This window comes from Lissotriton vulgaris, chromosome 11 (assembly GCF_964263255.1).
Source record: "Lissotriton vulgaris chromosome 11, aLisVul1.2, whole genome shotgun sequence".
Classification (NCBI taxonomy): Eukaryota; Metazoa; Chordata; class Amphibia; order Caudata; family Salamandridae; genus Lissotriton; species Lissotriton vulgaris.
In genome coordinates, this window is record NC_141699.1 from 916,386,617 (window position 1) to 916,409,398 (window position 22,782).

The 22,782-nt window shown below is 42.4% G+C and overlaps 1 protein-coding gene across 2 annotated transcripts in view; it reads right to left on the reverse strand.

The window, feature by feature from the left end:
* Positions 1 to 22,782, reverse strand: part of LOC147683684 (G2/mitotic-specific cyclin-B3-like) — a 332,394-nt gene that overhangs the window by 241,087 nt on the left and 68,525 nt on the right. For both annotated transcript variants that reach the window (XM_086944888.1, XM_086944887.1), the window contains exon 5: positions 7,504 to 7,585. In XM_086944888.1, the coding sequence (XP_086801014.1) occupies positions 7,504 to 7,585 (82 nt within the window). The remainder of the gene's footprint in view (positions 1 to 7,503; positions 7,586 to 22,782) is intronic.

Here is a 22,782-nt window from a genome sequence, read left to right on the forward strand (position 1 = left end):
CTGGTCACAATAGCACCAACCAGACATGCCAATAGACCCAATTCAGGGCAGACACACACAGCCCGTCTGCTCCCGCCTCCAGCCCACAGAAAGCCCCCATAGGAGGGCTGGAGGTCTGCCTGTCACTGGGAACGCCACCCATGAACTGGTGATTCCAACTGGGGCCCGTCCCTCCCCTCTCAAAGCATATCCGCTCTATGCCTTCTCCACAGCTCAGACCGCTTCCATCCCCTGAAACTTTCGCAGAGACAGGGCTAGGGGGCAGAGGGTCACAGACAGAGTCCACGTGGGTCTGCTGATCGCCCCACTCCCCTGTTCAGGGTGCAGCCAGAGTAGACGGCCAGGTTATTTAAGCGCTGTAAAACAAACATATGCCCCACCCTCACCAGAATGTGTCCTCACTAAACTTCAAGGGCCTCGGGCGCAAATGGGGCCTCCTGAAGGGTTCCAGGGGTCTGGGTGATTCCTGTGGACCCCTGGCTGCTCCGGCCCGCAGGAAACCTTCAGAAATGGAAGGCCCGGGCCTACGGGCCGTTTGGAGAGACATCGATGCGCCTGGGACTCATGTTAATAGAACCAACCCCATCTTTTCACACCACATCCAAAGTGGACTTCTCCAGAGCTCAGGCTAGTCCCAGGTCCAGAATCCCTTCAGGGACCCCTCGAGTGACTGGAGGGAGGGGGGGGGAGGGGGGTGCTGAACCTGGGCAGCGCGCTCTGAACATCTCCCCTCCTAGCAGCGCCAGGCCCAGGGAGAGCGTGGAGTAGAGCCCCTGCAGCTCCACTCTGCCTACTGATTAAAGGTTCAGCCCCCCCCTAAATTTTTTCTTAGCCCCCCCCCCGAAATTTGGCTCTAGTTGCGCCTCTGGCATAGGTCATGTTTATTACGGAGGTGGGGGAAGTTACTGGACACCGGTAGACCAGCGGGCTGGGACTAGGGCCTAGCTTCAGGGTTGCTAGGATGACAAATTCCCATAGCAGGGGTTGAGAAAAAGACCCCAGGGCAGCAAGCTCATTTCTAACGAGCATCTTTGTGAGTTTGTCGCTGTGGAGAAATAACTCTCCTGCGCGCTGTGCCAGGCCCTGGGGAATTTTTTTAACTTAAAATTGGCCTTAAATGCGATCACACAACCTCTCAAAGCCATTTTTATCCCTCTGCACCCAAGCCTTCCTGCGCACTCCCGCTGGTATGTGTGTGACCTTCACCCCACCACCTCCAAATTACACTTGAATCTGCGCTGTGTCCTGCATGCAATCTCCGCGTGTTTGTGTGTCACCAGGCCTTTCACTTTTAATTTCGAATCCGGCCCAGTTGTGACGGTGCCACGCCCCAGACAGAGCCGTGCAAAACTGAACAGAGATGACGGTCCTGACTACACTCACCTGCAGACAGGGGGCCGGGGGGCTGGAAATAATTAAATGTTGTGCCTCGCTCTCTTTCTCCATCGTCGACTCGTCTCTCTCTGGCCTTTGACATCACGAGATGCCTGCCTCCTTGACCTCGCCTCACCATCACGCGCATTTTGCGCGAGCCCAGCCCCAATGCGCATGATCAACACCCAGACCCTACCCTAAGAGGTGAACTACACCTCGGATTGTCGGCCGCGCGCAGACGCAGGGGCCGGGCAGAGGAGACATCTACGCGCTGCGTGCGTCATGGATCTGCAGCAGCAGCTACATTTATTTAATACATTATTCATTATGAATTGCCTAAATCGGACACGGCCAGTACAGAAGAAGTTCACAACAGTAAGTACTACTGTACAGCAGGCACTCACGTTGATCTTGAGTGACGGTGCACGTAAGCAGGGGAGGATCGCCGGAGAAGACATGGAGCCTGATGCCGAGACTGACACGCGGAAAGAGCCAGGTGAGTGGGGGTGTGTGGTATTGGTGGGGGAATGTGTGTGTGCATGTGTCTGAGTGTGCCGCTTAGTTGTGTGGGGTGGGGGTGGGGTGGGGGGGGGGTTCTGTGCGCTCCTCTGTGTGTGTGTGTGCGTGATTGAGAGGCGAGAGGCTGCCTTGCTGTGCACAGTTGGAGCAAGAGATGTGCACGGCTGGGGGGCGGGGCCAGGGGGCGCGTCCACGAGGTGTAATCGGCGCTCGTGGCCAGATCTAGGTCGCTTCACAAGGAACTCGGTAACAATAGGTCGAGAGCTCGACCTAAAAAGGGCTCTTTCTGGTCCAAAAGCTACATCTCCGCCAAATTTTGTGGAATTCTGTCCAGCCTTTCGGGCTGTAGTAGCGCTCAAAAAACCTAGGGGAAATTGCAAAGTCAAATAGCATTTTGGGATCCTCCCTTTTTCTCAGCACTCGTTTGACTAATCACTCCAAAACATTCACAACAGCAGCTGAACTGAGCATCATTCTAATTCTGTAAATTGTGAATTTGTCAAACTGCACCAAAGTTATTGGCAAAACAAAAAATGCTTTTCCCATGGAACGACATACATTCAAGTCATTCATTCCGGCCAATATTTTAGGAAGGTGGGCTTGTTGTCTTGGAAATGTGCGATGGCCATAACTGCTGCATCAAAGTCAAGTAAGAACATGTTCTGCCGATATGTATCAGCAGTTCTTAACCTGTAGAGTGCACAGCGAAATGAATTACTTCTATGGATGCATGGCTAAAATATATATTATTGCAGCTGTGGCAAGTAGAAAAACAATCGCAAAAAGATCCTCATGTGGACTTACTGTAGCTTCTTATGAGGTTTAGTGGCAACCCAATGTGGTGATAATGGAGCAAAGACTGAGAACATTTGATCATCACTGTGGGGATATTGTAATTGTACCTAACTGTTCCTATGCCAAACTTTGAATTATCAAGAAAAAATAATGAATGACAATTGATTAGAGAAGAGTGATACAATTGTTTGTAATCATGGACACTCGCCACTAAAAGATAGCTGCTGCAGAAATTGTATTTTAAACAAGTACAGCAAGAGTTGACGCCTAATTGCTGTGTTTTCTCTCCCAATAGAAGAGCATAATGTAGCATGAAAGACTAAATTCCTCTCACATAATGAGTGTGTGAAAGCAAGTATTGAAAAAGGTGTAAGCCGAAACGCATATACCTGCTCAAAATCAAACTAATTTCAACCCTAGGAGTGCTCCGTACAGTTCTTTGTTGAATTTTTGTGCATATAAATAAGTCACTTACCTTTGGTAACAATGTATCTATAAGAGACAGATTATATTCTGATGCCTGGGGGTAATTCAAACGGTAAGGAATCTAACATATATAGATATATAGATATATAGATATATAGATATATCCAAGTAAGACTCCTGACTGCCGGTTATTAGGTGGATCTGAACAGGTGTGGACCACTTCCCAAGGATCCTTCGTTCAGTAACAGGCCACTACACAAAAGATTCCTGCAAGCAGTGTCTCTTAATTTAGGCATTTTTCAGACAAATGTCTCCCATGACACGTTTCACTTCAAGAAGGAGCTTGATCACATGACGCGCACCAACAGACATTGCAGTTTTAAAGTGCTTTAAAAACCCAAACAGCCTTAAAAAATAGACTGAATGGCATAAAGTGTACAAAATAAACATAATAACAGACTGTGGTGGCAGAATAGACAAACAGTGGTTTACATAATGGTACCAATTGAAACCAAGTTGTATAAAATTAAATGTGCTGCATTAGTAAAGAAAACCAAGTTATTTCACAACAATTAGAAATTTGATAATTCTGGCAAGTGCCTTGATATTAACAAAAATGATACAATATGAATAAACTTAGAGCAAGCAGCAGAACTTTTCCGACATAATAACACGCAGAAACTTAACTCTTATATATAGTTGTAAGCCAAAGGCTTATATATCACAATGGTCAGCCAAATTATTGCCGCAAAGTCCCCTAATAAAGTGTTGGTGCTTAGATGAAACATTCACTTGGAAACCATTATATTGCACAACTCTCTGCATGGCAGTTCATGGTACCTATAATAATAGGAAACCATTAGCTTGACTTGGTAATTTATGGGAACCATAGAATAGTAGATATTGAGAAAAAACAGCAATAGAGGTAGGACTCAATGTAGAATGGTTGAATGGACAATGGAACATAATCTGAATCAAATCATAGTCAAAGGGCACAGTGATTACAAGAAATTGTGCAGATCTTCATTAATGTTCAATCCATTGGGAACTCTGGTATCCAAGGAAAGAATGAAATGGGTTTCCTTTTGTCTAAGTAATTTATCACAATTCCAGCCCCGTCCGGGTTGGGGACTGAACCTAGAACAGTATACTCTTAAGTCTCTAAGCTTGTTATCAAGTATAGACTTAAAGTGTCTGGCCACCGGATAATTACTGTCAGAATTAACAATGGCCCTTACGTGCTGCAGAATACGTTTGTTTACCGGAAGCTTGGTGCTCCCGATATACTCCAGATACATCTAAGTTTGTAAATTACATACTCTGACCTGCAGGTCAGATATTCACGAATTGCGATCTGTTTTTTGCTGAAGGCAGTTTTGTATTGAGTGCCATTCTTTGCAAACGTGCAAGCACGACAAGATGTACATTTGAAGAAACCCATTTTGGATAACCAGGTTTTTTTCGGTGGAATTTCTGGCATGGATCTATCAAGGGCATCCCTCATAGAGGGCGCCCGTCTGAAAGGGATTGCAGGCTGGCTTGGCATGATGGGACCTAAAATGTTGTCTGCCATAACAATGGGCCATTCAGACCAAATAATGCGTCAAATGGCTTTTTCCTGGGTACAAAAGGTGGGGATTAAGCGAACTGGACAGGCTACTTTTTGGTTTGTAGACATTACAGCACTAGGATTGAGCAAATCATCCCTCAATCTAATTTTTGCTTTTAAAAGTGCCTGATCTAGTACTTTCTTTTTATCTCCTCTTTGAAGGAATCTCTGGACAGCTTCAGCTAGACATGTGTTGGATGCCTCTTAATCGCTACATTTCCGTCGGATGCGAATAAATTGTCCGTATGGGATACTATTTATAGTATGGCTCGGATGTGAACTTAGGGCGTGAAGAATCGAAATGCCCGCTGTGGACTTCCTATGTAGCTTAGTGTGAAGGGTACCTGCCTCAATATAAAGTTGGACATCCAAGAACTCAGCTGAATTGTAGGTAACGGATGCAGTGAACTTAAGGTTAAGGTCATTGATGTTAATTTCATTAACAAAAGCAATAGCATCCTCCTTTGACCCCTTCCAGATAATGCATACGTCGTCAATATAACGCCAATAGTGAACAACGAATGTCCACCCCTGGCGACGGGTGGCTCCGAGCACGTGCTTCTCCCACCAGCCAACATGCAAGCATGAGTAGCTGGGGGAGAAGCACGAACCCATTGCCACCCAACGTAGCTGCTGGACAATTTCATTCTGGAATTGAAAGAAGTTAGTACGCAGACAAATGTCTATCATTTCTAAAAGCATTTTGTTATGATCCCTTAAAGTAGCATCACAGCTGTCTAGAAAATATTCAGTCGCCTTAATACCCTGCCAGTGATTGATACTGGTATAAAGTGATTCTATGTCCATGACAACAAATAAATAATCAGAACACCAGTCAACATTTTTCACTTTGATAAGGAAGTCTGTAGTGTCCTTTAAATACGATGGTAGACTGGTCATATGGGGTTGGAGAAAGAAATCAACATATTTGGACACATTTTTATTCGTGCTTCCTTGGGCTGATATTTTTGGGCGACCAGGGACAGGAGTAACCAGTTTGTGCACCTTTGGCAGGAGGTAAAGAATCGGAGTGATAGGGTGTTCAACACTCAACAATTTAGATTCCTCTTTAGTTAGCAGTCCATTCCTCTGCCAGTTGGGGATCTTTTTGCGAGTTGTTTCTTCGCACTCTCTCATAATTATCTTAGTGGATTTGATGTAACATGTGGGGTCTGATAGATGTTTTTTAGCCTCATTTAAATAGTCCTTCTCTGACCATAAGACAGTAATACCACCTTTATCTGAACTTTTGATAATTACATTGTGGTTACTCTGAAGTTTTTTAATCAAAAGATGGTATTGACTATTATAGTTGGCCTGTTTTGATTTGCTCAATGTTTTTTTGTTAAACTCTTTCAATTCAGCGATGATTCTGTCACTGAAGACATCTACAGCGTCTTCAGGCATGAGTGGTGAAAAAATGGATTTCGGGCGGAAAGGACTGGGTGCAGATTTGACGTTGACAACTTGGCTGACAGTGGTAGCACTGTGTGTCCTCTTCAAAGGCAAGATCATAGAGAGATTGCAGATCTGGAATGTCCCTAACTTGCATAGGGCTGATGGAACTGTCAGCAGAGATTTCAGTAGATGTTTTTTTCGGAAAAGAATGTAATTGGAAATATTTGATCACTTTAATCTTCCGAATGAATTTAAAAACATCTATACGCATTTGATTGTATGAAAAATTATTCTTAGGCCAGAATGTAAGTCCCAAAGATAGGAGCTGCTCCTCTGCCTTTGAGAGTACGACATTAGTCAAGTTGACAACTCTGTTCTCCGTTGTGGTGGTTATCTTTTCCAATTTCTCCACGCATTGCCTCGCATTGTACCTCTGTTTGTGTTTGCGCCTCCTTTCGTTTCTATTGGTGCATTTCTTTGCTTCGGCAGAGGTTTGCGGGGGCGCAGGGAGTACCTCCGGTCCTCGCTCACAAAATGCAGTTCATCCACGACAGAAAAATTCATCATGTCTGTCGGGCCCAATGATGTACCTGGCATGTTGTCTTCAGAATCACTGTTTGAAGTTAATGAGGCAGCATCAGTTTCGACGTCACCTGGAGTAGCTGTGTTTCCTGTTGCTGCTCCAGTGCTTGTTTTTTTGTGTCCCGTTAATGCCCGACACTTATAGTTGTCATACTTTCTGCGAATGTGAATATGCGGCCAGTCGCATAGTCATTCTGGTCGCGGGTAAATTTGAATATTTTACGCTCCTTTATGGTTTCCTCATATACATACATATATACACACACACACATATATATATACACACACATATCAAACAGCACTCCTGACCGCTTACGAAGCGGCAATTCAGCAGGCGCAGACCTCTTCTCACTTCAATCAATGGGCTCAAAAGTAAGAAGATAGATATATTTATATTAATTATCTTGTATACATACACACACACACACCTAACTCCCAGACTCCTACTTCTAGTGTCACTATGATTACTACAGGCTGCATTTACTACGGTCTTCATGCTTGCTGAAGGTTAGGAAGTCGCTTTCAACCCTTGCTGCCAAAATGGCTACTAACTAAAATATGCATTTCACCCGACACTGTATCTGTACCAGTGCTTGAGATTGAGTATTAGTGTCAAAATAATTAGGCAAACAGGACATAGCTTGTATATACATTATCAGGAGTCTTTGTTGATCATAAAATGTACATCAGACATCCTTGCATTGAAGATATTTATCTTTATAGAAACCAGTCACAATCTGGGAGTATGCCTTATTCAACATTGATCCGCACCATTTAAGTAAAGTTCATGCTGTACTCACCTCAATATTCTTGGTAAGACCTTGCTCTTCCTTGGTTTCAACAGGCAACTCGCTTGGTTTTACAGATAACAAAGGAATGACCCTGCAATCAAAAGGAGACTATTAAAATCACAAAACCAAGCCCTTCCTCTCCTGCATTGTTCCAAATGTAAATGGTGTGTTCGTTAAGTGTTTAGTTATGTTTGCTGGTTAGGGGATAATGCCCGTTAAACCCTTTGAAAAATCACAACATTAAGTTTGATGTAAATTGAGTGTTATGGTGGGCATTTGCAATAAAACACCCCACGCACACCAGGGCAATTATAATGTCCTCCTTGCGCCCCAAAAGCAACTAATGTTTGGCTTTGCAAAATGACTAAGGGCAATATAAGGAAAGTTGTACATTTGAGTAGGACTCAATTTAGACAACTGAAAAATTTGAACTGGCATTGAAAATGTATTCCAGTTTCAATTCCAGAGCTTGATAAGACAGGTCAACTGACATGTAATAGATGTATATATTAAGGCACAATATTAATAAGCTCCTTTGCTGCGTCATTCATTGGATTTGTCTATTTCGATCTTCCCCTGCAACGAAGATTGATATTTGCAGATCATTTATCCTTCCCCTTTTAATGGATTGTAATAAATATAAGAATACAAAATTGGTCCACATTATATCTTATTCTTCATCTGCACTGAATTGTTTACATCAAAACCCTGTAGTTCCTTCCTCTTGGTCCGAGGCTCCATATTATTTTTCTACCATGTATCTCTACACATGGTGTGACTGGTTTCATTCTTCAATCAGACATGTAGTCATGATCCTTAATTATTGCTTAGCCAGTACTGGCAACCGATTTGGTCCCATTGCAGCAATAACTCGTTGATCCCCTCTCTAGAAATCGTGTGGTTACTTTCCATCTGTCTTACTAAATTTCCATCTGCTTTTTGAGGCACGTTTTAGCTGTCTATTTCCTATTATGATACCTTGCATGTCAAGTGAAATTTAAGCCTATCTCCTACCACTGCGATACCAAAGGGTATCCTGGCTGATGAGGGCTGAAAGCCCGAAACTGGTCCTATGATGCTTGTTTCCAGTTCAGGGAGGACCTGGCTTGCAGTTTGGGCTAGACTGTTCCCATGGGGCACAGGGTCTAGACTGATTTGCATATGGTTGGGTTTAAACTGGTAGGGCATGATGAGCAAAAAAACGATGGATTTAGGCCAGATCTCTGTACTGGGGTGAATGTATGACATTGTTCTGCATTCTGTCCATCAACTGTTTTTGCATATCTCCTACCACTGGCATATTAGTTGCATACAGTTAACAACACAGAGCTTAGAGGGAAAAATGGCCATAGGTCGCCCTCCACTCAATTATGTATTCACAAAACAAGACCTAGACCGAGCAGGCATAGAACATTCAATCAATTACTGGTGTACCATCAAATGCAAACCTTTTTGCACAGTACTCCTCTCTTTTAATTGCGGAGGTAGGAGGTACATCCAAATTATGCCATAATTAAAGAACATATGCCCAATACCTTGAAAACATAAACCAGTTGTGAGACAACAAATAACACACACCTATGTGCCTAAATAGGTAAATGAAGAAAATTGGAAAAAAAAGTGTGTGTGACCGAGATGGCGCCTCACGGGCGAACCACCAACGGGAACCTGGCAGGTACTCACCAGAATTGCCATGATCTCATCATTGGCGCCATCAAGCTCAAAAGAAAGATGGATGTCCACGAAACAAACAAAACAGTGTTTTTGAGGGAATGCAGTGTGTGGGAGTAACAAACACCACAATACGTGTCACACAACAAATACGTAAAAGACCACAAGCAACACGGAACTTAGCCTTATTCTGTCACCTTCGTGTTGGTTGTGGGTTGTTAAAAAAGTGAGAGTGGCTAATGCCATACTCCGCTTGCTGACATGTTTCATTGCCACTTCCATTTCGGGCAATTTCTTCAGGGCGTTACAGATTTTTAAGCCACTGCATGAGGACAATCGTTGTCTTCACAACTGAAATACAAATAAAAACACACACATATAGTTTGTCATCCTTTCATATACCGAAGCCAAAAGGAGAGAGGCTTCAAAGTGTGAGGGGTCCCAAACCGCATGCAACATCCAGTTATTTACCCTCAATCGACCATGTTGGCGCATACCAATCGAGAGGTCCAAACCAAAATAGGTCAGGGTGACTCCAGGTGTGAGTCACTTTTCTTTCCGCAATTTTACTGTGAAGAATAGAGCATATATGGTTTTAATCTCTATCTCTAGGTGTAAATCACCCTCAAATGATGTGAGCCCTTACAACACCATATATTCTGCCACTGTGACTTTGTTGAAGTTTGTTGAAAAAGGAACCATATGGATATAGGTGATGCCGCTTAAAAAACCCCGTACAGCAGTCACCCACAGGGCTTTCTAAGAAGTATAGACTTTGTTCGATGGAGCTTAGCTAGCTGTGGTGCATCATAATAGCGCAACTACAGTGATGATCCCACTGGACCAGTGTGCAAAGATATTTTATTCTCACCCTGTAAAAATGCCAACACACAACTACCTTCTTGGAAATGCTGAGTCTTTTTAGTGTTAGTATCGTTAAGCGACAATTGCTATATCACGATCACCCAACACGATACAGAACATATAGGGCCATTGTTTTAAAGTATTTCGCATATCGCACTGCAAAGTCATGCGGGCTTCAAGATACCATGGGAGCTAAACCCACCATCCAAACGTATGCGATTCACAGGACCCGGAGACTCGAGAAATCTTCGTCTTACCTGTAAAGAAGATAAAGCAGGTATTCACTCAGCAAACCCGAACGCCGGGCTCCAACGCTTTGACTAGAAATAGTTTCTGGGCGTTGAAAACACACTCGCGAAGTATCGCTAGGGCATGGGTCCACCATATTGGAACGGGCAGAGACCCATACAACAAGCAGAAGGACACGATCGTAAATAAATGCCTCCAAACTACTTGAAGCACACAAAGGAGCTGTGAACGCTAATATGATGACAATTCCACTTTATTGAAGGGTCACTAGGCATTGAGAACGAACTCGCGTAATGTCGCAAGAACACGGGTCCGCCATTTTGAAACAGGTAAAGACCCAATCTCTTAAAGGAAGGAAAATAGGCCAGAAATAAAGGTCTCTGATCCAATTGCAGCGTCAAACATCAAACAATGCAGATGTATAATTCATGCGATAAAAAAAAGGAAGGAAGGGGTACTTATTCCACTTTAACAGAACAAAATGTTTTCAGATGTCTAATAGTACATACGGATTTCTGTCAATGCACTAAAATATAGTCCCAATTGGCCTGTCGAGCCAGTAAGGTGAAAGGGATGGTCCAAATTAAAACACAGAATAAAGTATCAATAGCTGCTAAGCTGTTTTAATAGTGTTAACAGAGGGATACTATATCTTAAAATGTGTAAGCCCTATAACAGGATGATTAAGAGGGTGGATCTTAATGCACTTTGTTCCATTCCAAAAGTTCATTAAGACCTATCCTTTTGCATTTTTCTTCATAGATCCATCTGGCTTCCTTGGTGGTAAGCAGCCGCTCTACTGTTCGAGTCGCCTGTAACTCTCTAACACCACCCACTTAAAAGAATGTTTGTTGGTGTGGCAGTGTTTAACCAATTTGGTGGTGAGTATTCGTGCCCTGATGGTGCTGAGATGTTCTTGTATCCGCATTTTAATTTTTCGGGTGGTAAGTCCAATGTACTGTAAACTACATTCGCACTCAAGCCTGTATACCACATTAGTGGTGTTGCAATTGCTGAACTGGGTTAAAAACCTTTCTTTTCCTGATTGCAAAGTGACCACTGTCCTCTTAGATGTCAAAGGACAGACAGAACAGCAACCACAGGGAAAATGTCCATTGGGTTCTCTGCTGTTTTCGGACACATTTCTGACCTGTGCCCTAGTGTGGACTAGCTTTTCCTTAAGGTTACTCGAACGCTTAAAGGCAAACCTGGGCGGTGGCATTCTGAAATCACAGCTAGACAATAAGGACCAGTGCTTGCGTATGGATTGCCTTATTTTTGTGGCTAATGGATCAAAGGTCATTACCACAGGAAGACAGTCACTTTTTTCTTTTTGGTTAACCTCAAGAAGGGCACTCCTGGGTGTATTCAGTGCTCGTTTCTTAGCTTGTTTTATAATCTTAACAGGGTAGTTTCTTTTTTCAAATTTCTCACATAAGGCTTGTGCCTGATCCCTGTACATGTCCGTAGTAGAACAGTTTCTGCGATATCTGAGAAACTGCCCCACCAGCAGGTTATCTCTTAAGGCCCTTGGATGGTATGAGTCATACGCCAATAGAGAGTTCCTGTCAGTGGGTTTGTGATGGACACTGGTCACCAGACCACCGTCCTTGGCTGCAATGTCTAAATCAAGGTATACTGCTGATTCCCAACTAAGACCACGTGAATCGCAGACATTGGTCTTGTACATTAAAACAGTTGAAAAATTCTAGGAGACTTGCTTCGTCTCCAGCCGAGACGCAGAGCACGTCGTCTATATATCTCCTCCAGAGACGGACATGGTCTCTGAAGGGATTGGTGGAAGGATAGATGACGTGCTCCTCAAACTGGCCCACGTAGATACAGGCCAGTCTAGGTGCCATAGTGGCCCCCATTGAAGTACCTGTAGTCTGCAGGAACATCTTATCCTTGTAACTGAAGAAATTTCTAGCTAAGGCTAATTCAATGCACTCTCGAGTCTCCGGATCCTGTGAATCGCATACGTTTGGATGGGGGGGGGTTTAGCTCCCATGGTATCTTGAAGCCCGCATGACTTTGCAGTGCGATATGCGAAATACTTTAAAACAGTGGCCCTATATGTTCTGTATCGTGTTGGGTGATCGCGATATAGCAATTGTCGCTTAACGATACTAACACTAAAAAGACTCCGCATTTCCAAGTAGGTAGTTGTGTGTTGGCATTTTTACAGGGTGAGAATAAAATATCTTTGCACACTGGTCCAGTGGGATCGTCACTGTAGTTGCGCTATTATGAAGCACCACAGCTAGCTAAGCGCCATCGAACAAAGTCTATACTTCTTAAAAAATCCTGTGAGTGACTGCTTTACGGGGTTTTTTAAGCGACCTCACCTATATCCATATGGTTCCTTTTTCACCAAACTTCACAGTGGCAGAATATATGGTGTTGTAAGGGCTCACATCATTTGAGGGTGATTTGCACCTAGAGATACATAGGGATTAAAACCATATATGCTCTATTCTTCACAGTAAAATTGCGGAAAGAAAAGTGACTCACACCTGGAGTCACCCTGACCTATTTTGGTTTGGACCTCTCGACTGGTATGCGCCAACGTGGTCGATTGAGGGTAAATAACTGGATGTTGCATGTGGTTTGGGACCCCTCACACTTGAACCTTTTGGCTTCGGTATATGAAAGGATGACAAACTATATGTGTGTGTTTTTATTTGTATTTCAGTTGTAAAGACAACGATTGTCCTCATGCAGTGGCTTAAAAATCTGTAACGCCCTGAAGAAATTGCCCGAAATGAAAGTGGCAATGAAACATGTCGGCAAGTGGAGTATGGCTAGATAGGTATTAGCCACTCTCACTTTTTTAACACCCCACGACCAACACGAAGGTGACAGATTAAGGCTAAGTTCCGTGTTGCTTGTGGTCTTTTACGTATTTGTTGTGACACGTATTGTGTTGTTTGTTACTCCCACACACTGCATTCCCTCACAAACAGTGTTTTGTTTGTTTTGTTGACACCCATCTTTCTTTTGAGCTTGATGGCGCCAATGATGAGATCAGGGCAATCCTGGTGATTACCTGCCAGGTTCCCGTTGGTGGTTCGCCCATGAGGCGCCATCTCGCTCACACACACTTTTTTTCAATTTTCTTCATTTACCTATTTAGGCACATAGGTGTGTGTTATTTGTTGTCTCGCAACTGGTTTATGTTCAAGGGATTTGGCATATGTTCTTTAATTATGGCATAATTTGTATGAACCTCCTACCTCAGCAATTAAAAGAGAGGAGTACTGTGCAAAAAGGTTTGCATTTGATGGTACACCAGTAATTGATTGAATGTTCTATGCCTGCTTGGTCTGTATTAGTTGCATAACCAGGACGTGGGAAGTGAAACCAAATATTTTGCTAAGCAAACACATTCACACTGGAAAATTGGTAACGTAGCCCTTATTAATTAAAACATGTATACATAATATTTCTTAGGTCAACACATCCCATTTAAGTAAGCATCGGAAAAACTATGACATTGGAACATTACATATGCACAAAAATAAATAATAAAATACAATTTGAAATATAACCTTAAAAAAGTATTTGTTTTTAAGCATATTAAAGAGTTTAGTGGGGTTTGGGTGTTTCTACCAGTAATATGTTGGTTTTGCTACAGTATTAGTTAATCGTATTGTAACTTGTACGAATCAGTAAATACAAGCCGACGACCATACATTGGAACGCCTCCATACATCGATTGGTATAGAGATGCTTTACACGTTAACACCAAAGGTTTCCTCTACATACTGTTTGATACTGAGTTCGCATCACAAGAAGCGATTCAGCATGAGTAAGAACTTGCTTTATAATTGCTCTACATCTATAATTTCTCTACATCTGACATCTGACGTGCGTTTTTTCTTATCATTTTGGCCACCTAGAGTAATAGAATACCTTTTGAACAGTGAGGAGTGGAAATCCATGCATGGATCTCAACTCTTATTAGGGCAGTATTTCATCTTTTGTCACGTATGTGCAACTACAGACAGGCACAAACCATATACAAATATAACTTCCTCACTCATGAAGACACAAACCCTCAAAATAGGAATACAAACAACTCAGACTTCTTCCTGCCTTGTTGTGCCTCACTGGTGAGGTACAACCACCCCAGTTCTTCTAGCACGGTGAGCTTGAGAGTCAAATCTGTGCATACCAAAAGGTAATAAAAAAAACACCAGAAAAAAAATACATATATAAATATTTTTTTTCACTGATAAAACCATGAGTTTCAGGCAGGTTATAGTTAGGAATTATTTTTAAAAAACCTTAGATATTCACTGAAAAAACCATAGGTTTCAGGGGTGTTCTAGTTAGCTGAACATTTTACTCATAGAAAACCATTGAAATTCCTCCGTTATAGTTAGTGGTACTAAGTATAACTCGCGCGCCCGCAATGCACTGCTGATGTCACATATTACATCATTCATGACATGGTCAGTGATATCACTGATGACATCTCAAAGGACATCACTGATGATATCAATCAGGTGAAAATCTGATGCACCTCATCACACCCTAATATAGCATCCAGTGAATGTGGTTTGGAGAGATATAGATATAGATACAGATATATATTTATTAGAACTGGCTATTTCTGGTTGGCTAAGGCTGACGCTAAAGCTAGGCAGAAACAACCGTTCTAGTCAGGGCAAGGGAGTCACACGCCAAGATAACCCCTGCTCACCCCCTTGGTAGCTTGGCACGAGCAGAGAGGCTTAACCCGGAGGCAATGTGTAAAGCATTTGCGCATGCACACAACAGCAACCACATCCTAGGCACACCACAAAAGGAACTCCACACAAGGTTATATAAAATAACTTTTGTATTGTCAAAACACATCAGATGGTAATCAAACAATATACATTGTGCCAACTGGTACGGGCAATATTCACAAGGGATTATTTACAGGATAGGGCCATATGGGCCACTGTCAGAATCACTTTTAGAACTAGGAATACTGTTAGAAATAGCACTTTTGAACATATAACAATCAGAAGTTTCAAACATGATGCATAGAACATTCAGAGGTGTAGGAAAGACACATGATGTATAAACATACATTCAGCGGTTTAAGGAACAAGGCACATGACGCATAACTCACATTTGGGCCTAACCAGTAAAAACTACAGTAGGTAATCTCTCACTATTCTAAACACATTACACTCTCCCCCTAAGCATAACTCACATTTAGGGGCGTATCTCACATCACTCTCACTAGCATAAACCTACATTGGTAAAATAACCTCACATTCACATAGCGCAAACATCACCTTAGGCAATTACTATCATAAACATCGCAAAACCACATTGAGCAAAAATCACCTTAGGGCCTTACGCCCTACCCACATACCAGCCCCCTTGGCCAACTGGCCATCTCAAGGTGACTCAACAGCCCTGTGTCCAGAATGTCAGGGCGCGCTGCCAATGCAGCGCCAGTCAGGGGTGCGCCACCGGTGCAAACCTAAACGTTGCAGCTGCCCACTACTTGCTGGGCAGCTAATGACAACAACAGGGCCTAAACGTTGCAGCTGGCACTAAGTGCTGCGCAGCTGTAGAAGGCCTGGCACCACTGTGCCATCTCTGTCCCACACAGGGACTCTCTCTCCCTTGGCGCCTAAACGGTGCAGCTGCTCTCTAATTGCTGGGCAGCTGGAGACAAAACTGCGACATGGGCTCTCAATGGCCCTTGGGACAAACTGCGCCCACTGCTGGAGCCACACAGGGTCTGAAAACACTTGTGTCCCCCAAGAGCCTCACTGGGCTCTAAACCATGCGGCCACGAGCCTCTCTGGGCTCGACAACAAAGAAGCCGGGACTGAGCCTCGCAGGCTCGGAAGAACAAAGGCCCCCTGCAACGTAGGAGCCCGCTCAGGGACTCTAAAGCAGAGATATGTCCCCTGAGCCTCGCAGGCTTGAAAAACTAGGCCGCATTTGAGCCTCTCGGGGCTCTTCCACAAATATGCCCCCGGAGCCCTTCAGGCTCTCGTACATGAGGCTTCGCTGGGGGAGAGGCCCGTTGCCTGCGGGGCCGCTCTACCCCCACAATGCCCCCCTATGGATGCTCACACTTCTGGAGGGGGGGCGGGCACCGGCAATGTGCCCCGACGCCCCCCCTCGGCCAAATCAACGGAGCCTCACTCACCAGGACTCTTGACGCGCCGGTCTCTTCTTCACCGCAAGCCTCCTCTCGCTCTCTGGGGCTCTCCCTCGCTCATGGGAGCCCCGGGGGGGGGGGAATGGCGGCTTCTCTTGGGAAAGGCATGAGCAGAGAGTAGGCTCCCGCCGCTCCCTGCTTCGTCTCACTCCGTGGGCAGGACTTCCCAATATCCTCGGGCCGGCGGCCAATCACGGCGCGGCAGAATGTCACAAGGGAATCCCGGGCCGGCAGCCAATCCCAGCGTGGCCCAGGGACGATATCACGAGGGGTCCCAAGCCAGCGGCTGTGAACTCGAGGTCAAAATAAGCAACTGAAAATCTGAGCAAATGCCGGGTGGGCACTGGACAAAGCAGATAAGGCGCTCCCAGGCGCCAGAGGGCAGTACGTGCTCCCAGGCGCTACAACGAAAATAAAGTGCTCTTCAGCGCTAAAGCACAAATTAAAGCGCTTCTAAGCGCTGAGGGGCACACACAGCACTAGGCTCCTCAGGAATGGCCCCCCCTTCAGAAACCAGGGACCCAGCAACAAGGCCATCCTAGGAGCAGAGGGCAGGAGGGTCAAAAGGAACTCCTTCAACCCCCAAGCAAAGCAGAGGGGTCCCTAAAACAAAGTCCATCCAGTATCCAGGGCCATCCAGTGTCCAGGGGCTGGGCCGGGCCAATGGAGGCAAGCCTTCCCCTAGGCCCAAGCAGCAGCACGCCCCTGGCAGGATTCAAGTCAGAAACAAGAACATTTTGTAAGGGGACACAGACCCTTTTTATGCCATAAAATCCTTTGTCTAGCAGGGTGCAGGCAATGTGAGAACCAGCTACAACTGGTTATAGGGAACTCCTTTCACTGGCCAGGCTGGGGACATCAGACGCACCACAGGGGGTGGAGCCAGCACTGTGTGGGGAAAGCCCAGCCCTAATCAGGCCCAGGTGCACCCCACCCCTTACATCACCATGCTTATCACTCCATTCACCACTGGGGAGACCCACCCAGACTCTTGGAGCCAGGCTCACCAGCCAGCTTCAGCCAATCACACGCCAGACACAAATTACACAAATATGCCAACTTCTAGAAGTGGCACTTCCACACTAGACACAATCATGCCGCATATATCATTGTGCAGCATTTAATCACACAAGTTTGCACATACCAAACTTGACCCTGCACTCCCCACACATCAGGAACTACCATGGGCATACATATTACTCATTCATTCCTATGGGAGGGCAGGTCACTCACCACACACACAGAAAGCTCACGCACTTTACACTGTACCACAGTGAAAAAGTGCGCAGAGGCCTAAAATCACCAACACCAGGTCACAGAAACAGGCTAGGAAAAAGCTAAAAGTTTCGGGATGAACCTGCCAAAAAGGGCCAGGTCCAACAATATATATACAGGAATCTGCATTGAAGCCTGAGTGGATGTAGAAGTGTCTGGATTGAGTATTTACTACTGTGATTGACTGTAAGTGAGTAATTTAAAGTGCCTCACTAAATATATGGGATAGTGATTTAACTGTGTGAATATTTGATCCCTCTGTGTCTTGTTGTGTAAACTAGTGCATAAGTAGGTAACTAGGTATGTGAAACTCTATATAAGTTTTTAATTAGTTAAGAGAGTATGAGAGAGTGAATGAGTGTGTAGTTGGACGGAAGGTCTGCAACTGTCTAAAGATGTGTAAATAGTTGATTAAGTACATATATAAGTTTAAGACTATGTGAAAACGTTTGTTTTGGGTGAGTGAATCTCTTTATGGTTGTGTTGATGAGTACATATATTTCTCAATGATATATGTGCAACAAAGAAGAAATATAAAAGGTAATGTATGTGACAGTTGTATATAAATAAGTATACATAAGGCTCAGTGATTGTATGAGTGACTGTATGGAAACTGTATACTTGTGATTTTATAACAGCAAGTATGAGTTATTAACTATATGAATAAATAAAGTGGTGATTGTATAAGTGTGTAGCTTAGTAAATGTAAGTATGATCAATTGTTTGTGTAAGTGGGTAGGATGACTACATAAGGGAATAGGGTGTGTGCTGGTGTGTAATGTCGATGTAGGTGTAAAAGTATATTTAATAGTGTTCTATTGATCTTTGTTAGCATGTATGAGTGAATCTATAGGCAAGTGTTTAGATGGGTAGGAGATTAGGGATCATTGAGTGGGTTTTTAGAAAATTGTATTGGTGTGTCGATGGATTCAAATATGGTACTCTGTCTTTTACAGTGAGTGATGAAATGTTATACTAGTGTATGATGAGCTGTATCTGTTTTTCACGTGGATGATGTCACCAGTGATGTCATCAGTGATGTCACTGACCAGGTCATGAATGATGTAATGTGACAATCAGCAGTGCATTGTGGGCACGCGAGTTATCCTTAGTACAACTAACTATAATGGTGGAATTTCAATGGTTTTGTATGAGTAAAATGTCCAGCTAACTAGAACACCCCTGAAACCTATGGTTTTTTCCAGTGAATTTAAGGTTTTTTTTAAATGGTAATTCCCAACTATAACCTGCCTGAAACTTATGGTTTTTTCAGTGAATTTCAAAGGTTTTTTTAAAAGGTAATTTCTTAGTCTAACCTAATAATTGTATATGTATTTACCAATATATATTTCAAGTTTTGTAAAAAAATGAATCTGAAATTAATATATTTCTACATTTATTTTACTGATAAATATGCACTCATGGCTGAAAAACTGACCGTTTTTACTCATGTTAACACTCTTAGATGATAAACTATACACAACCTTCTTATTAAAATGTGCAAGTTTTCTTATACGAGGATATATATTGCTCTTTAAGGCTGTTTACTAAAAGTCTTATTGTTTTTACCCTTTCTTTTAGAACGCCAGACCTATTGTCCTACTACTCATCACTGACAGCATTTACAAACGCTCAAAAAATAACCCAATTTCCGTATTTATCCACACTTTAAAATAAATACAGAGAGGAAAATACTTTTCTGTCTGTATTTATCCTTACAAAATCCATAAAAACATAACTTAAGAAGCCCTACTTATAATTTAAGAATATTTTAAACTCAATTAGAAGTAATTAACATAAGTGTGGTAAAAGTATGACGCAGCAGCTATAATACTCGACTTTCAAGAACAGCGTTTACAGTTAGATTCCAAAGTAAATCAGTATCTTAGCCCACCACTATCTCACTGTAGGTAACACCTTGCTTAGTCTTCCCAATGCTATAAACACCAGCACACCTTTCCGGGGGTAGCTTTACAAATGCTGGCATTTTTTCAATTAAAAAGCATAGTGATAAATACGTTCTTTTTTTTCTTCTATTGTAAACTATATTTTTTTATATCTTCTATTTAGATGTTTTTAATCATGAGAATGCAAAGGACACAGTTTACTGGGTAACACTTTTTAAACTTTCCAAAGTATGTAGATAATAAAGACCTTATATGTGTTACTATAGATATCGAAACCTTTACAGCTTCACAGTTTGTAACTTTTCCCAACATGTGCACAAGTAAAACAGTTAAAACGTGAGCACGTGCAAACTGTAAAACGTGACAACTACATAGGCGGAGCCGAATCTAACTTCCATTGACTACTAAACACCCAAAAACTATATAAACCACACCTATTGTGCGATTAGTTTAGTTTTCGCAAGGTATTTCTGCATCGCCAATCTGTGATGCAGGTTCCCTTTTTTAGCATTGGATTCTTGTTTTGCCTCAACAAACATATTCCAAAGTTGTAAGTGGTGTCATTATAGCATAGTAGATAATTATAATTTGTGGCTATTTGTCAATATTTAAACATTTATATCTAGAAAAAAAGTGTTATTTCATGTTTTTCACTTTTTATCTGCAACGTCAGCAGCTTGTTTTCAGAAACAGATAGATTACAACAAACATTGCTCCTTTTCTGGCTCCTTTCAGCCTATATATTGTGACTTTCTATATTATAATATTGACACTGTTCTTCGCTTCAGAGGTGTTGATGACCCGTCAGCACAGACCCTAAACATTTACAATCAACGTCACCACCTTCCAGTTGTTAGTGTCTTTTCCCCTAGGGATTATATTCTGTTAATATTATAATATTAACAGTTATGCTAATCTCAGTGAAGTTCATGACCCGTCGTCATAGAGTAAAGATATATAAGCAACGTCACCAGCTTCTAGTTTTTAGTCTGTTCCCCCCTTTTGATCATATACTGTAAATGTATATATTATAATTTTCACAGTCATGATCTCAGAAGATTTTATGACCCGTCGCAATGAAGATCAAACTTTTTGACCTCCTGGAGAAAAAGAAGCTCTAAAAATAATTACCGCTCGCAATATTTCGTTATGGATGTTCTGTTAAATAGATAACTTTATTTTCCTTCTCTTTTTACTGTAACAATGGTATCAATCATTACATTGTCCTATTGTTAAAGAAGAGGAATAGGAGATTTTTTGGCTCCATCTGTAATATAGATTAGGAAACATTAGAAAGTACTTGATCAGATTTTTTTCAGGGAGCATATTTTACGAAATTGCAGAATAAAAAATAGTTTTCATACATTTGTTACTTTTAATATTTGATAAACACTACATTTCTGAATGTTATTTTCTAATTTCTATTCTTCTCATTTGCGGTTCTTATTCACCTTCTCCCTAAAGAATATATTAGGACCAGTTCTGTATATTATAATAGTACCATCCTATATATTCTAAAGTGAGTATGTGATTTGTTAGCGGAACAGTGTGCGACCTCTAAGCACCACAACAGAACGTTCCTGAATTCTACACTATACAAATTTAAAAAATAATAATGCATACATTTCTATGTAATATGAAGTTACTTGTATTGAACTGTTTACTTGTTCTCCTTACCTCAGATAATGTAGTGCGGGAGTGTTTGTTGTAGCACTTCTACTTTACTTTATCTAAAAGTAACTGATGCCCTCTTACATTATCAAGAATATGGGGCAACACTTTTACAAACTATTTCAGAAAAAAGGAGGGTATGGCCACGCTTAACTGATATTTTCTGAAATTGCATTTTTAATTGTCACCCCTTTCATATATACAGCGTCAGTTTCTGAAGAAAGTTTATTTGTATTTGCTAAATAAAAACAGTTTCAAACCTAGACTGAGAATTTTGATGCGCAACCACATCTCCCCATCAGAAAAGTAAACACCACATTATAACTAAATAGTGCTCCTCGGAAGTATCCCACCCACAAACTTGATTTAAAAAAACACCGCATGACACTGTCATTTTTCCGCCATGATTTGTACACCACACTGCAATTCTATAAATGGCCCTTAAAACATATAAAAACAATTTTCACCTTCATAATCCCTGTCCATCATCTTCTGACCACTCTACAGAGTTAATAGTGTTACTAACCTCCCCTCTACTACTTTCTTTTCCCTTACTCCTTTGGAAGTGCGTCACAAAATCACTGACAACAGTGAACCGTTCCCACCCAATAAGGAGCAAACTTGTGCTCGAAACACTTTAGCCAATAAAATGTCCATGTTGTTCCGCAGAGGAGGAAGGAATGACTGCCAAAACTTCTACTTTTAATGCTTCACAACCAATGAGCATTAAGCTTCGTAAGGTCCCGCTTGGAACACGTTACCCAATGAAATGTCCCTAATACTCCACAAAGAGGGAAGAAATCGCTGACAACAATTCTACTTTCAAAAGTTTGCAGCCAATCAACATTAAGCTTGAGGAAGTCCTCCTTGGAGCACGTCAGCAAATCAGATGTCCCTCCCACTCTGCAGAGCGGAAGTGAATGGCTGGCAACACCTCTACTTTCAATAGTATGCAACAAACCAACATAAAGCTCAGGAAAGTCCTCCTTACAACATGTAAGCCAAATAGATGTCCTTGCTACTCTGCCGAGCAGAAGTGAATTGCAGAAAACACTTCTACTTTCAATAGTTCGCACCCAATGAACATTAAGCTTTTTGTTGGCACACCTTAGCCAATTAAACGTTAAATTTGTTCCACGCACACATACAGAACTCACCGTCCTACATATTAATACATTTCCTGTAACAAAGTGACTATCCGTAACAAAAGTGAATACTGCCTAATATAAACATTATCCCACTTTATATTAAAGAAAAGCGGCAATAAGCCGCATTGTTGTTTTCCAGATATAATTTACACAGCTTACTGCACCCCCCCTCCCTACATGAGCGAAGCCCTAAGACTGTGGGGGCCCAGTGACCCCCGCTCCTATTTTTATTATATTTTTCACTGACTTCTTCTACAACTAACGGTTCCTATGGAAAACGTTTAAAACTCAAGCACAGTAACTGTTTCCATTAGCAACATAGTGT